The sequence below is a fragment of the Oryza sativa genome, chromosome 2 (genome assembly GCF_034140825.1).
Source record: "Oryza sativa Japonica Group chromosome 2, ASM3414082v1".
Lineage (NCBI taxonomy): Eukaryota > Viridiplantae > Streptophyta > Magnoliopsida > Poales > Poaceae > Oryza > Oryza sativa.
Genome location: NC_089036.1, coordinates 24,749,308 through 24,764,992, shown reverse-complemented (window position 1 = coordinate 24,764,992; position 15,685 = coordinate 24,749,308). Strand labels below are relative to the sequence as shown.

The following is a 15,685-nucleotide window of genomic DNA, read 5'->3' as shown; positions in this document are numbered from 1 at the left end:
TATTAAGAAAGTAGATGAGAATGATTGAAGAAGGTGTGTGATTGGTTGAAAAGAGAAAATAGGTAAAAAAAGAATAGTTGTGATTGGTTGAGAGGAGAAGGTAGGTAGAAAAATAGCTTTATTTTAGAACAAAGTACTGTGCTAGAAATAGCTATATTTTGGGACGGATGTATTACAGGATAAGACACGATAACATGGCTACGTTGCCGAATAACGCTATCCAGCAACAAAAGGTACAAGGCAGAGTACATGACTGACAAGTGACAAACAATTGCCATCATCAGTCTATCAGCAGCAGAAAAATAACACAAAAAAAATGAAAGAAAAAGACAAGCTCTTGCCGTCCCAGGCATCACCGGGCCTGGATGAGTTCCTGTCTGCAACCTGAATGATAATCTAATTATTGGAGCAGAACTGCATCCAGGTGTCTGCAACTGCAACGCAAATGACTCGAGGAATATAAAGCCTTGAGAAAATTGTCAGTAGCATGCAGACGCAGTGATGCCGTTCTTTTGTATTTGACGCAAGTATATTAGTGCTTCAGACTTTTGTTTGTTTTTGGGATCGGTCAGCGTCTGGAAACCCCAGTGGCTTGATGGTGTTGCCTTCTATCCTGTCACGGCCGCCTTTAGAATATCTGAATATGGCCATCCTTTGTGCTGCTGACTCGGGATAAGTTTTGACGTATTGCTTCTAGATGATGAGGCCTACGCCAATTGTGCTTCTTTCTGTTGAGATCAGCTGGGCCGGTGATGTACTGTACACCTCGTAAATGATTACGACAATCACCGGCATGATTTTTTATTTATTTGAAAGGAAAGCATGATTGGTATTTTTCAGCTGTTTATAAAGTAAATATAGTAGTAGTATACTATGCAAAGTCAGAAGGTCACATCCCTGTGATGAGAGAATCCTTCTTGGGATGAGTACTGGTGGCGACCTCACCCTACCTAAAAGAATCTTGAAATGCTTTTGCATTCAAATGGCTACAACTACGGGGCAACTAACAGTAGATCGCTATTGTGGTTTCAAAAGGCACAATGGATATCTGCCTCTGCAGTATCAGAATTCAGAAGCAATCCATCTCCAATGCTTTTTATTTGTGAATTTGTGATATATTTTTTTTTTCCAAAATCTCTACTTCTGTACCTGTAATCTCATGTCGGTGTATGGATTTTTCCAAACAGTATAGAGAGGTCTTGAAACTTGGAGCCGCTCAGACAGAAAAAAAGAATTGCATGTACGTATTCCAGTGAACAAGAACAAATTTTTAACTTATTAAATTAACATTTACACAACCATGGAGGCCATAAATACAAAAAGAAAATTTGTCCATGTCAAGGAAAACCGATACAGATCATGTGCTCAGAGTCTCTTACCACAAGTCATCAGTCTCTGTGACAGAATACGTGTCCAAAAAGGTTGCACCCTAAGGAACAGGAATGCTCAACAAACAGAACAAGCTCGTTCGTTCAAAGTCGAAATCTCCAGTGACAGCATAGTGGTGGAGCGCTACTAGATTTTGCAAGCTTTTACCAGCACAGTGCATCCACCAGATCAGCAGCATGACCTAGCTGCCTTCCACTTTCTTTCTGAACATTATCCTGCCCAGCAAGCTGGGGCTCCGTCTCTTCTTCTTGAGATCAGCAGAAATAATCTCTTGGGATGGCTCTGGGAAGATCGGATGAACAACGGTTTGTGTTAATTCCTCTTCGACAGCTTTGAGGGCAGCATTAACACTACCATCTTGTGCTACGCTTTTCCGTGATGCAGCATCAGGCTCTTTCTTGGAGTGCACCTCTTTGGTTGCAGGAGAAATGGCATCCTCAGTGCTGGAGTCCTCCCCTTCAGCAAGAATGCATGCAAGTGACTGGGGCTTGTAGTCAGATGAGCTTGGTCTGGAGTTGGACATTGGGCTGTCTAGATTGCCTGAAACCGCCGGACTCTTGAGAGCTCGCAGCTGCCTGCTTAGATTTGTGATGGTTTCCTGACACTCTGCAAGCTTCTCAGCCGCTGCTGATATCTCTGAACTCTGCATAAGCTCAAATTTTGTGATTAAGTTCTGACGAACGTATTATGTATGGATGAGAATGGTGAAAAAAGCATACCAGATACCTATATGATTGATATGCATATGATTACTGAAAATTATAGGAGCAACAGAGAAACTTACTGATGCTAAATGCTTTTCCTCTTTCTCTGCCAGGGTTTCAGCACTTGGATGATCATGGGGGCTGCATTTAAAAAAACGGCATGATGGGACACAATTTCTCAGTAGCAGTAAAATTGGTACTCTAACTTAATTGCAGTAACTTAATTTCTCAGTAATTTAAAGGGTAACACAATTTTTCACCATTCTCATCTAACTTAATTGCACATGAACAGATTATTATTAAATGTGTTCAGTGTTAGTTACCTTTCTATCTCACAGGATGCTGAGTTCTCCTGACTGATTTTCTCGTCCTGGTCTAGTATAACTCTTGTGAGTTCTTCATCAAGTTGACTCTCTTCTTGGTTAACCAAAATATGATCTGTTTTTCGGCCTTCTACCGACTGAATTGATTCTTCCAGTGCTTCAGTTTGTATGTCTGGAGCAGATGATGATTTCGGACTTTTTATGTCACATCCACCATTCATGTTACCAAATGATTCCTCTCCATCCAAATTCTCTGTATTATTATTCACAGTGTCTGGTTGTTCTTGGAATGATATATTCTTGTACTGGTTGATTATATACTCTAGAACCAAACAAACCTCATGCACAAACTTTTCAAGGTCAGTTTTACCATGCAGTAGATCATGACAGACATGGACCAAATGCTCAAGGCGAGCACAAAATTCAGACCTGTCAAGCAGCAATTTTTGAGAACTTGCAACATTGCCTTCTTCAGATATGCCAATAACAGAGGTGATCTTTTCAGTCAGGCTGAACACCATTTCCTTCATTATGCTCCAGTCATATGATCCATTCAAATCATCTCCTTTCTGATTATTAGCACTCTGATCCAATGCACGAGTTATCTCCTCAAGAATTGTGTCAATGTTTTCCCCACTGGTTTCATGCTTCTGCATCACAAGCTTGCACATATCCTGAACCCATTCAGGCTGGCCATTGGAGATAGAGATACCATTTTCTAGGACAGTGTCTTTATCATTCTTCTCTGAAGAAATCGCTTCCGAATGCGCATTCTTGGGCGATCTCAATCCTTGGCCACCTGAAGCCATCTCCAACCTCTCGATCTCGGCGAAATCGTCGAGCAAGCTCATCTCAGATGCTGCTGCTCCCTGCAGCTTCGCGGCCCTGAACTGCTCCAGCTCGGAGATCAGCGCGGAGGCCCACGACTCCGTCTGGCCATGGGCGTCGCTCAGCTGCTTGTTCTCCTCGGTCAGCTCGCTGAGCTGCCGCTGCAGCACGGAGAGCTTGCACGCCTCGTCGGCGTACTTCATCTGCACGAACTGCAGCTCGGCGTCCCTCTTCGCCAGCGTCTGCTTCAGCGCCTTGTTCTCGTCCTCGACGGCGCGCAGCTTGGCCGCCGCCGCGGGCGTCTCGTGCTCCGCCGCGGCGGCACGGCGCGGCGTCATCGGCCGCGCCGACATGGGCGTCATTGGCCGCGCTGACATGGTGGGAGTCATCGGCCGCGCCGACGTCGACATGGGTGTCATCGGCGCCGCCGGCGCCACGGACCGCGGCGACATCGGCGCCACGGAGCGCGACCTTCTGGGTGTCGCCGGCTGGTCCACCTCGTCCCTCATCTTGGCGATGGCGGCGGGGCCCGGGAGGCGCTTCCGCACCATGGCGCGCAGCCGCTGGCACTCGCCCTCCAGCAGCGCGATCTTCTTCTGGCTCTCCGCCTGCTGCCGGCGCGACGCGTCGACGGACTGGAGGTCGTACTCCCGCTCCTGGCCCCTGATCTCCAGCTCCTTCTGCAGCATCCGCACCTCGTACTGCAGCGACGCCGCCTGCTTCTGCGCCGCGTCCAGCCTCGCCCTCGCGCCGGCGAGCTCGCCGTCGGAGGCCGACTTGGACTCCCTCAGCTCGCCGATCGCCGCGTCCTTGGCGTCGAGGGCCTTGGCGAGGCTGCTGTTCTCGGCGGCGAGCTTCGCGGCCTTCTTGGTCGCGGCGTCGAGCTTCCGCTGGAGCTCCCGCGCTTTCTTCTTCTCCGAGGAGATCTCGCTGGCCGCCTCCACGATGATCTGCTCCCGCTCCTCCCTGGCGATGAGCAGCTGCTCCATGCAGGATCTCAGAGCTCCTTCCATCTCCGACATTGTTCCCTCTACGATTCTTCAGTTCTTCACTTGAAATGTACCAACCACCAACTCAACAGGATCTTCAGTTCTTCACTTCAAGTTTCATCGTTTCGTCCACTGCTGATTATAAACCGTAACACTTATTAGTGAAAACAATAATTTATGTGTAAATTTTTTAAACGTGTTCCTCGTGATTTAAAAGCCAATATAACTACGATAAAACATAAAAAACAACTCTGAATTTAAGTTTTTTAATTTAAATTTTGGCCGCGGTTGATGAGCTGAAAAGCAAATGATGGAGCATTCAAGTCTTAAATATTAAAATTACTTCATCCGTTTTACAATGTAAGTCATTTTAGCATTTTATACATTCATATTGAAGTTATATATGTCTAGATTCATTAACTTCAATATAAATGTGAGAAATGTTAGAATGACTTACGTTGTGAAACGGAGGGAGTATCTTTTTTAGATCATGGAATAAGTATCCTAGTCTCTGAATCATCTTATGCACATAGCATTCTTTCGAAAAAGTTGTAACTCAGAGTGAACTACAATGTATTTGGTTACACTAGTAGCTTATTAGTTGAGCATAGTGCAGACGTAGGGTGTTGCGACAATATCCATACACAAGTACAGAACATACAAATATACACAATCAGTTTGTACCAAGATGAGTAGATGACACTAATCCTAGAAAGATGACATGCCTCATTCTAAGTGGGTTTTGTAATTTATAAAAAGAGTTTTAAAAGAGTTTTCTTTCTCTAGTATTCTAATTTCTAAAGCTGACATGACTCTAGTGTCAAGCTCTTCTAAAGGAGTTTTCTTTCTCTGGTATTCTAATTTCTAAAGCAACCATGATTAGTGGTTGTTGGTTGCTAGATGAAACTCAACATCTCAATTGCTTATCAGTTCATCAATTTAACCTCAGACATTTGAGCTTTGGATACAATTTTATCAGTTTGCGTTATGAAAACAAACCACAAATATGAACATAATTTTTTTTGCCTCCAAGTATTAAGGATTAGAATGGTCTTGCTGTATTTGACTAGGAGGTACTAAATTTTATTAAAAAGAAAAAAAAATGGTACCTTCTAGTATCTCCCCAAGGTCTCTAAGGATTAAGTGTATAGCTCATTGTATTGCAGGATTAATATCATTATATCGAAATTGGGTCCAAGTGAAAACTTATTATACCGAGCAAATCATATTATATGATTCCTAAATACTAAGAGAATTAACCTTGCCATTATACTGCACATATCTAGTAAGTGCAGAATACATATGACTAACCCAGCAAATTTCATCAACAGAAGCAGCTAATGAACATATTCATTGCAAAACCGAAACATGGTTACCATACCTTACAAGAACTCCAGAGCCGAGACGAAGATGAACCGAAGCATGAAGACCCATCAGCCTAAACAAAGCTTAAATCCGGCGCACACCACTGCCGTCCATGGCGCTAAGGTTCAGGCAGAGCCGAGACGAAGATGAACAAGCGAGGCCTCTGTACTGTTGGCAAGGTTCAGGAAGTTTGGTCGGTGGATTTAAAAAGGGGGCGAGGGCTGGAGTTTAATGGAGGAGGAGATGAGGATAGCTGGGTAGGCGTCGAGGATGCAGCGGGAGTGGCCCTTTCGCGGGAAAGGGGAGGAAGAAGAAGATGAAGAAGGCAACCAAGGGAAGTTTGGTGGTTCCAGCATTCTGTCAAACTCAACTGGAGCGGTTGGGCTGTTGAGTTCTGTGTCCGAACCGAAACACACACAAGCCCCCACTGGAAGTGGTTTTTCTTCCTGCTCCACTTCCAGCTCAAGAATGATGTCCCACTCTCTTGACATTCTACCGGGATGCAGGATTACATGGGTTTGCAGCTAATTTTAAAAACCTTACATTAGTTGTGTTTTGTCATTTGAATTCTGAATTCGGTCTGTCTGCAATATGTTTGCTCATGATGCAGAAACTGTTTCAACCAAGATGAGTATGACTGGTGCATATGGGTTCGTAAAATGTCACAATGCGTGTAATTTTGCTTTCAGAAAATCTTGTGCAGTTATTCTTAGGCCTGAGAAGAGCAATCTGAACTACCTAGCCATATAGGGGATTGATGTGCCACCTTATGCGTGGTGTTAAGCTAATGAACACAATTCGGTAAAATGATTCTGTCAGCTTTTGAGGTTTTAGACCAAATCACTGCACCATAAATCACATGACGTCAGTTTATCACGCTGCTAGGGAAGTGAAGCAAGTCATACACTATCGTCGTCCTAGCATGACAGAAATGTGCATCACAATACATTCTTACCAGTTTTCTATAGATTAGGTACGCACATATAGAATACGGTTTCAATGAAAAGGGTCATCACGTTGGTCCAGAAAACCATCTATACCATATAGTACAGTTCGAGCACCGGATGAACTAGTTACTAGATACTGTATGGAATTAGACAGTGACGTAGGATGCACAACCTGCTTGAAAAAGGGCAAAGCTATCCTGCATTTATCATCAGTTGGAAGATTGCATCGGTGGGAAGCTAAGATGTAACATCTGGGAATGGAGCGAAAGCACAATATGCAGTAGTGCAGACATACCTCACCCAGTGGTGGGTCATGTGAAGTAAACTCAGCACCAAACCCCTTCTTGAGCCTTGGTGTAGTAGTAGTAGTAGACTGTGAGCAAGTAGTATTTTTCGCACACAGGACATTGGCTGATGAGCGATCAAATCGACACTGCAAAACCCTACTAAGATAAGGATTTGGTGGTGATTTGCAAATGAAAGGTACGTAATGGGAAGAATTAGACCAACGCATGTTTATGCTCTATGCTTACATTACATCCGAAATAAATGTTGTGTTCCATACTTCCATGCTTAGCGATTAAATAAAGTATAGCAGTCATTAGTTATTCCATAATCACAATCATTCAGGAACACCAATTGTGTAGCATTTCTCCATTTAGAAAAAAAAGAAGAAAAGATTTGTCGTGTTCAGAACTTCAGGCTCAACAATCTTGCGGGCGTTTTCTTTTGTTTTCGGAAATGGTGACACTCGTTTCAGATGGTGTCCTGTGTCACACAAGTTATGTGTGTTGCACAGCCATTCCTCTAGCAGATTTCTCTCGACGTGGTTGCGTGGTCTTTGCAATGTCAAGAAGGGTGGGGGTTAGCCGGTTAGGCTGTCTGTCATGGATCAATCACCGTCAGTTTTGCACCCTAATTGAGCTTCTGCCTAATTAATATCGTCCACTAAATAACAGTGCTTTTCATCAAACTGTTGTCCGGTGGATGGACCAGTCGCCAAAAGTTGAGAGAAATTTCCCTCAAAAAAAAAAGTTGAGAGAAAAATTTACTACTCTGCTTCGTTGAAAAAAAGCTGTCCAGCGAAATAAATCCTACCTAGACACAGTGGCGGAGACAGGATAAAATTATAGTGGAGGCTTCTCAGGGCCTGTTCACTTTGTTGCCAAAAAAAAACCTTACCAAAATTTAGCATTTGCCAAAATTTTTGCAGAGTTACCAAAATTTTGGTAGGATTTCTTATATAGTTATCAAAATTTAGCAGCAAACTAAATATAGCCATTTTTTTTGCAACTTTACAAAAATTTGGTAAGGTTGAAAATGGCATCAAAGTGAACAGGCCCTCAGTCTTTTGGGTTTTTGGGTCTTCTAAAAATCAGACAAAAGTCTATTTTAGCCCCCTTCAATAGATATATGGATTGGGTAGTGGTTTTTAACCCCCTTCAATAGATATATGGATTGGGTAGTGGGGTCGAAAGAACCCTCCCCTCCCCCCATGCTGACTCCGCCACTGCGTAGACACAGCAAGATCACAACATCGTGATTTCCCCGACACGTTTTCAAGTTAAAGTGCGCATCCTGACCCATCAACCATGGGTCACCTAGGTCACAGTCACATTAGATCTGTTCCACCACAGGTCCAACCGGAGTTATAACTTTAGATTCTAGGCCTATACAACCCAAAAGACTAGTCTGATGGATGAGCATCATTCCTATCTTTTAAGTCGTGTTTCTCTATCGTCAATTATCGATGTGGGATTACACCCAACACCGTCGACGGCGAAGGCCACGTCGTCGCGGAAGCGAGACGGCAGACCGCCCGGCGGGTGGCCGCGCCTGCAGCAGCATATGCAGCGTTCGGGGATGCCTGGATGGCTGGGTTTGAGTTGGGCTAGTCACCTAGTTTCACCGTGGGCCCAATTCGGTTGGGATCCCATCCCACGGCGGAAGCCCAAGTCGAGCCGAGCCGCATGGGCGGCGCCGCTGCCCACCACCGCACCAGGCCACCACCACAACACCTCGGTGGCTCGGTGCGCACGCACTCGCGCTTGCGGCCACGCGCGATGCGACGCGACCCGACTTTTTCCCCCCTGCGCGTACGCGTGATGGCGCGTGAGGACGGAGAAGATGAGACGGGAGGAGGAGGAGGAAGAGAAGGGGCCCATCCATTCCATCGCCCGACGCGGCCCGCTGCGGAGAAGAGGAGGTATCGAAGCCATAGCTCTCTCCCGTCTCCTCTCCTCTCCTCTCCTCCCCTCCTCCGCCGATGGGGAGGATTCCTTCCATTCCATCCGCGCATCCGCTGCCTCCGCGGAATCCGAGTTCCGCGTACTGCGCTGATCTCCGGCATCGGATTTCGGAGAGGGTGGGGTGTTCTCTCCGCTCGGGGTTGTTCCACTCGGTTCTGAACTGGGAGTGTGAGTGTGCAGGGCAAGGTTGTTGGGATTTCACGTCGGGTAGAGACTACCGCGACTGTCCTAGTTATGTCAGTGCCGTTGTATTTTTATACAAAGCGGTAGATCTGGTGGAAGGATATGAACTGTTGCAGATAATTGTTGATTCTGATTTGTACTGGTGTGACATGTGCCCCCATGTGTTCAACTTGTGTAGTACATGTTTTCTGATGCTTGGATTGTTTATTCAGTCTGGAATTCTACTTATGTTTTTCTGATTTGTACTTGCTGAGTATCTGTGCTTCTAGAATTACCTCCCATACAAAAATTAGATTTGGAGCTCTGGTTTATTTTGGTACTAGTAGCTTGTTGATGGACCTCTTATTTATATCTAAACTAATTGACCGCATCTTGTATTGAACTAGTAGTTTCTGATGCTTCAGATCGGATTGTACTCTACATGATAAGAAAGTATGGCACCAGCAAACAAAGCAGAGAGAAAAGCAGTGCTGGATGCTGGAGCATGGATGTTCAACGTTGTGACATCAGTTGGTATCATCATGGTCAACAAGGCATTAATGGCCACACATGGTTTTAGTTTTGGTAAGACATGCTATAATTCCTCACTCGTGGTTGAATTGTCAAGAATGCCTTGTCCGCACGTCTTATGGATAGTTGGACTAAACCGAACTATCGTTGTGCAGCAAACCAGTCAGATTTTTTGTGCTAATGATGTGTTCCATTGTGTGTTTGTGCAGCTACAACATTGACTGGATTGCATTTTGCAACCACAACCTTGATGACATTAGTAATGAAATGGTTGGGACATATTCAGCCATCCTATTTACCATTGCCAGAACTCGTTAAATTCGTCTTTTTTGCAAACTTATCAATTGTTGGGATGAATGTTAGTTTGATGTGGAACTCTGTTGGATTCTATCAGGTGGGAAGAGTAATTTTAAATCCTTCTATATTCAATGTTAGAATGGAGGGCACATACTAATTTTCGTTTCATGCCTCTTCAGATTGCCAAGTTGTGTATTATTCCAGTCTTGTGCATTCTGGAAATCCTGTTTGACAAAGTCCGTTACTCAAGGAATACAAAACTCAGTATAGTGCTTGTTTTAGTAGGAGTTGCTGTATGTACTGTGACTGATGTTAGTGTGAATTCAAAAGGGCTGCTAGCAGCTGTAATTGCAGTTTGGAGCACAGCACTACAGCAGCATGTGAGTATTTGATTGTGCACATTTTGACGTATTCCATGCCCTAGTGATAACTGCTCTGTTTGGCTCCTTTTTAAATACCTTGGCTTCTGAATGAGCAGTTTCAGTTCAAATTACGTCGCATATGGTACATTACATTTACATATTTTCCAAACTGTTCGTGTGAATTCAGTCTGATTTATCTCATTCTGTAATCTGGATTTCTGTCGATATTTGCTTGCTTCTAACTGCTGTACTGATTACTCATGTTCAAAGGAAATGTTCAATAGTAACTTGTATCTAAAAGAGTTGCAAATATTTAGTCTTACTCATTTATCTGCTAACAGAAATTTTGTCCCTCGCTGCTGTTTTCACTTTTAATGGTGAGGTTTTGGATAATTAGCACTTGTTTTATTCCAGTTATTTTTCTTTCATGCTGCAGTACGTTCATCACCTTCAAAAGAAGTACTCGCTTGGCTCATTCAACCTATTGGGTCATACTGCTCCAGCTCAGGCAGCATCCCTGTTAATACTGGGGCCTTTTGTGGACTTCTGGCTGACCAATAGAAGAGTTGATACTTTCAATTACACAACAATAGTTACGGTATGTGATTCTTGTTTTGAATCAGTTCTCTGCTTATTCTCTTGTGAACTTGTTGCATTACAGTCCCATTTGGCTCTATGCAGCTATTTCGGCATTATAAACTGTACATAGCTGTAGATGAATCCGTTTTGAGTTAGATACTGATGACCATGAAGAGTTTACCATATCCTGTAACCACCAGATTTATCTCCTGGATTTGGTCCATGAATTACGATTTAGGCTGGAAAGGAATATTTTAAGTTCTGTTTTGATATAAGTTTACAGCAGCTTTAAAGATATTTTTTTTGAACATTGTATTATCCAAGTGTTATTAGATATTAGAGTACTGGCAGTGATTCTTTTCAATCCCTTTTGTGCATGTTCATTACCTCTCTATAATGGATCAACCACCTAACTGCTAGTAGTTAGTAAGCTACCTTGCACATTACAGTTGAAACTTGAAATGTGTTTTTACAGTATGGTCCCTCCTTCAAATAGTACAGAAGTATATGAATAGTTCTTTGTTGCACAATAGCAATTTTGCTTCTTATATATACTTCATGGAGATTAAGAGATACCTAGTTGCCTACACTGTTTCTTCTATCTATGAATAAAATTTTATGGAATGAGCATGACATGTATGGTTTTTTATCATAGCAGTGCAGACCTGATGTTCCCTTGACTTTTACATATTCCTTACATGAGCAAACTGGGACTAATGCTTTCTTCTTCACTCACTTAATTTCCAGTTCTTCATTGTATTGTCGTGCACAATTGCTGTTGGGACCAATCTAAGCCAGTTCATATGCATTGGAAGATTCACAGCTGTCTCATTTCAAGTTCTAGGCCATATGAAGACGATTCTTGTATTGACCTTGGGTTTTCTTTTCTTTGGAAAAGAGGGCCTTAATTTTCACGTAGTCCTTGGCATGATGCTTGCTGTGATTGGCATGATTTGGTACGGGAATGCTTCGTCAAAACCGGGAGGCAAAGAGAGGCAGATTTACTCGGTGCCCAGCGAGAAAACTCAGAAGTCATCACAATCAGAGCTTGACCAGAAGGTCTGAAACAAAGTTGTTTCACTATTTTTACAGCTCCATTGCTTAGCGAGCATTGAGAAGACCACGATCTGATTTATTCTTTTTTTTTCTGGTAAGTTTAAAGATGTTTCTGTACAACTGAAATTCATACCAGACAAACAGAATATGGCAGGAACTAAGCGCGACGATAATTTAATTTGTAATATTCCATTGAGTAACTGCATATATGATGGAAAGATATTTTCAGCTGTGATGTTCCGTTTACTAACTGCGTACATAAAATCGATTGGTCTTCACTTTGATATTAGCTATTCCAGCTTAGCCTGGCAGTATCAATGTATCATGTTATGGCACGTGGAGTCGGTGGAGAAGTGGCTGAGCAACACTGGTCCTTTTCATGTATACCGGCTCCAGTAAGCCCATTCCACCTCATAACCTCGTACTCATAGCCTTATGCTGCTATGGACTGCATCCAAGTAATTGCAGACATCAAACCTCATACCACGTTATTAACAGGTCAATATGTCAACAACACAACACAGCAACATTGAAGAGGTTTAAGAGAATTTCAAGGGCGCCTCCAAGGATAAAAATAAAAAAAGAAAATTCCAGGGCTATAAAACTGAACTCACAGTCTTCAAAATGGTCATCCTATTCAAAATCAAACAAAACACAACCTAAACAATATATCAAGTAACTCTCCAGGCCACAAATATTAGAAGTGCCAACACTGCAAATAAGCATTGCCTCTGATTTCATCCCCTTGCATCCCCACCTCTTGTATCTCATAATTCCCAACATTTTACTGTCTCAGCAGTTTTCAAATCTCTCGTATAAAAATCCCTTAATGCTTCTTATATTCAAAGATGCATATTGCACTAACCAACTACCTGAACATACTCATATCAGAGTGGATGAAAGCCGTTTGAGATACAAACGGAACGCTGGGATACATGCCTGCCAGAGCACACCTCATGCACTCAAGAACTGTGGATATCTGAATGAAGGCAATCGTCATCCAGAAAAACACCATTGGTTTACCCTGATAAACAATGCTTGGATTCCAGTTGCACATGGTCGCCAGAGCTTGAGAACCAGTATCAAGGAGAATAGCCAATATGACGTGATACCGCAAGAAGTGTGGCAACCACTTCCGCCTGACCACAAAGAAGTAGACGGTCATGAAGATCATCAGAAAGAGCCATCCTGGGACTAACGCCATTGTGTCGATGAATGCATAGAACAACCCAAACTGCTGCAAGTATGGATGAAGCTGGTACACAGCATCTGCAAAGGACCACATGTTGTGCAGCGGCAGAAGATAGGGGACACACGCTAAGGTCCTCCACCACCATCTAGGTTTGGTCTCCAACTCAGGGAAGCTGAATGATGATAAAGATGCTCGACAGCCAACTTGAGTTCTAGGACGTAACTTGTCAATTGACAGCAATGGTTTGATGCCTTTGATAGGATCATACTTTGTGAATAATGAAGAGGCAGCACCAACTGAAACAAAGAAATAACATGTTATAAATATGAATTCATACACCTTAAAAAAAGAAAAAAGAAGCTGATAAGTAACTTAATCACAATTGATGCACCGTTTAAGATAGAGTAACAAGTCTACAAACATCAAGTGTGCGTTCACTATAACTATGGTAATTGTAAACTTGTATCCCAATAAAAATAAAACTTCTCAGAACAATCATTTTCCTGAAAGACCATCATCCAGGATTTCACCCCTGTATGCATAACAATTTTCAGTTTTTCTCCACTTGTTAGTGTATGGGCAGTAACGAGCTTATATTGTCATCCAATGCAAAATTACACATATGCAAGAAAATCAGTACCTCTCAAAGGATGCTTTTTACTGTCATGACGAAGTGCGGGAGCACGCAGATTCAGAAACGCCGGCCCAGCACGCGATCCTACAGGGCCACCATGGCGGCTGGCGGCAGGAAAACCGAGCACCCGAGCATTCGCGGTCGCAGTAACTTGAGCCATTGAATTCAGCTGGGCATTCCCCAGGGACGGGCCTGAGATGGGGTATGGATGATCATTTCAACCCCAATTTGACGGGGAACAAACTGTCTGCTATTAGTACTTACTAAGGGTAACGCAAAAGGGAAAAGCATCCAGATCTAATAAGAGAGCTAGGGTTGAACGCGAATTCGAGAAGAAGAATGGGCGGAGAGAGATGAGAAAGAGGATGCGGGTAACAGGACGTGTGGATGCTCACCGGCGAGAGCGAGGAGGCGGCGGAAGGAGCAGGGGGACGCCGACGCCGGAGCCGGCGCCGCTGCTCGTAGGATGGAGATAAGCTCGGGCGGCGGGCGGACTCGCTCGGACACGGGGAGTCGAAGACGAGGCGACGGGGAGATTGACTATGAACCGAGTAGGGAGATGGCATTGGGCCCGGTTCACCTATTAGGGCCCAGCATCCTAATTACGATGAATTTTGGTACTAAGTTCACTTTTGATCCCTCATTTGAGATCGAGTTTCAAACACATCCCTAAATTGCAATACCAGAAATCTTAACATCTAACTTATAAAACCGAGTTAAAGTAGGTACTTCGACAGTATCTATGGCTGGTTTCGCTAACGTGGCAAGTTGACCCGGTCCACTCGTGCTGACCAAGCGCTTATTTGGCAAAAATAAAAGTGAGCCCCACATGTCATCTACAATCTACTCACCTCCCCCCCTACCTCTCCTCTTTCTCTCCATCTCTCCCCCTCATTCCTCTGGAGTTCGATGCATCAAGTGTTCTGGCAAGGAACAGCGCCCAGCGGGTAGGAATGACTTGGGGATGGTTAGGAGATGCGATGTGGTGGTGGCGGCTGCCATCGCAACCATGGCAGCAAGGAGGTGGAGTGGGGTTGGGGGTGGCTCAGGAACGACCGGAAACAGGGCAGCTGACATCGGAGACGGCCGTGAGGTCGCATAAAACCGCCCAACTCGGTAACGGTGGAGAAGAGAGGGACGGCGGCGAGGTCACTCCCTTCCCTCTTCCTCCAGATCCGCGCATCATTCCGCCATTGCCAACGGTGTCAACAAGCATGATGATGTGGTCGATCAAGCGGCATTCCGACGAGCTCATCGCTGACATCCATGTCATCGAATGGGTTCAGCTCTCAGACCCCTCCTCTGTGGCCCATCGAATCGACCACCACCACCAACACCCATCCTTCCTATGCAACCATTGTGGCGCTCGAGGAACCTAGCAGACAAGGATGCATGATAGAGGCTGAGCGATTTCGGGGCACACAGCGGTGGCGACGGAGTCTATGAGAGAGTTGTTTGACCCACATCGGCCCACCGTGATGTGGAGGGAGGAGGGAAGTAAGGCTGTGAGGTGGAGGCGATGATCCATCGAGAGCCAGCGGAGTCCAACTTTCATACATACATCATACCACCATTCATCAAAACCCTCTACGGGATTAGTAGATAGGCTTATGATAGACACATACACCCCTTTTGTACTTGTGTTCTCCATATATAAATAAAGCAACCTCCCCAAACTGACAGGACGTAGGATTATTACTCTAAGGAGGGCTTAAACCTGTGTAAAAATCGTACCTTGTCTGATTGGCATTCCCTCGATAACACACAAACATGACACATGTATACAAAGTTTCTATTGTCAGGATTTTTATCGATAACAATAATATATACTATAATTACAAACCAAGCTAGCCCGTGCATTGCACATGTTATTGTTATTGATATTATAATTATCCAAACTTTAATTATACATATTATTAAAAAATATTATCACTGTTATTTTAGATAGCGGTATATACATTAGTTACAACCTATATATTAATCCACACACTTACTAACCAAATCTTCCAGGTTAATTTTTTTTTACAATTCTTAAGAAAACAACTAAGCTACTAAATTTTATACTAAATTTTAGTACC

The 15,685-nt window shown here is 43.9% G+C and overlaps 3 protein-coding genes across 8 annotated transcripts; 1 reads left to right on the top strand and 2 right to left on the bottom strand.

Moving 5' to 3' along the window:
* Nucleotides 1-1,253: 1,253 nt before the first annotated feature.
* LOC4329978 (filament-like plant protein 7) lies at nt 1,254-5,957 on the bottom strand. Of its 2 annotated transcripts, none has more exons than XM_015767962.3 (4): nt 5,615-5,957; nt 2,417-4,365; nt 2,174-2,234; nt 1,254-2,032 (listed from the first exon to the last, which is right to left on the bottom strand). In XM_015767962.3, exons 2-4 carry the CDS (start codon nt 4,264-4,266, stop codon nt 1,571-1,573), a joined length of 2,373 nt encoding a protein of 790 aa, XP_015623448.1. In that variant the 5' UTR covers nt 4,267-4,365; nt 5,615-5,957; the 3' UTR covers nt 1,254-1,570. The 2 variants fall into 2 exon arrangements, with proteins under 2 accessions (XP_015623448.1, XP_015623450.1); XM_015767964.3 differs by having other exon boundaries at nt 2,417-4,368; nt 5,615-5,864.
* A 2,700-nt stretch (nt 5,958-8,657) lies between these two features.
* LOC4329977 (UDP-rhamnose/UDP-galactose transporter 5) lies at nt 8,658-12,027 on the top strand. Of its 4 annotated transcripts, none has more exons than XM_015770902.3 (6): nt 8,658-8,751; nt 9,382-9,541; nt 9,697-9,881; nt 9,964-10,164; nt 10,583-10,744; nt 11,473-12,027. In XM_015770902.3, exons 2-6 carry the CDS (start codon nt 9,412-9,414, stop codon nt 11,788-11,790), a joined length of 996 nt encoding a protein of 331 aa, XP_015626388.1. In that variant the 5' UTR covers nt 8,658-8,751; nt 9,382-9,411; the 3' UTR covers nt 11,791-12,027. The 4 variants fall into 4 exon arrangements, with proteins under 4 accessions (XP_015626388.1, XP_015626390.1, XP_015626389.1 ...); XM_015770904.2 differs by having other exon boundaries at nt 8,658-8,910; XM_015770903.2 differs by having other exon boundaries at nt 8,658-9,001.
* A 216-nt stretch (nt 12,028-12,243) lies between these two features.
* Nucleotides 12,244-14,114, bottom strand: LOC4329976 (protein TIC 20-I, chloroplastic). Of its 2 annotated transcripts, none has more exons than XM_015770907.3 (3): nt 14,003-14,114; nt 13,614-13,850; nt 12,244-13,269 (listed from the first exon to the last, which is right to left on the bottom strand). In XM_015770907.3, exons 2-3 carry the CDS (start codon nt 13,765-13,767, stop codon nt 12,650-12,652), a joined length of 774 nt encoding a protein of 257 aa, XP_015626393.1. In that variant the 5' UTR covers nt 13,768-13,850; nt 14,003-14,114; the 3' UTR covers nt 12,244-12,649. The 2 variants fall into 2 exon arrangements, with proteins under 2 accessions (XP_015626393.1, XP_015626392.1); XM_015770906.3 differs by having other exon boundaries at nt 13,614-13,799.
* Nucleotides 14,115-15,685: the final 1,571 nt, after the last annotated feature.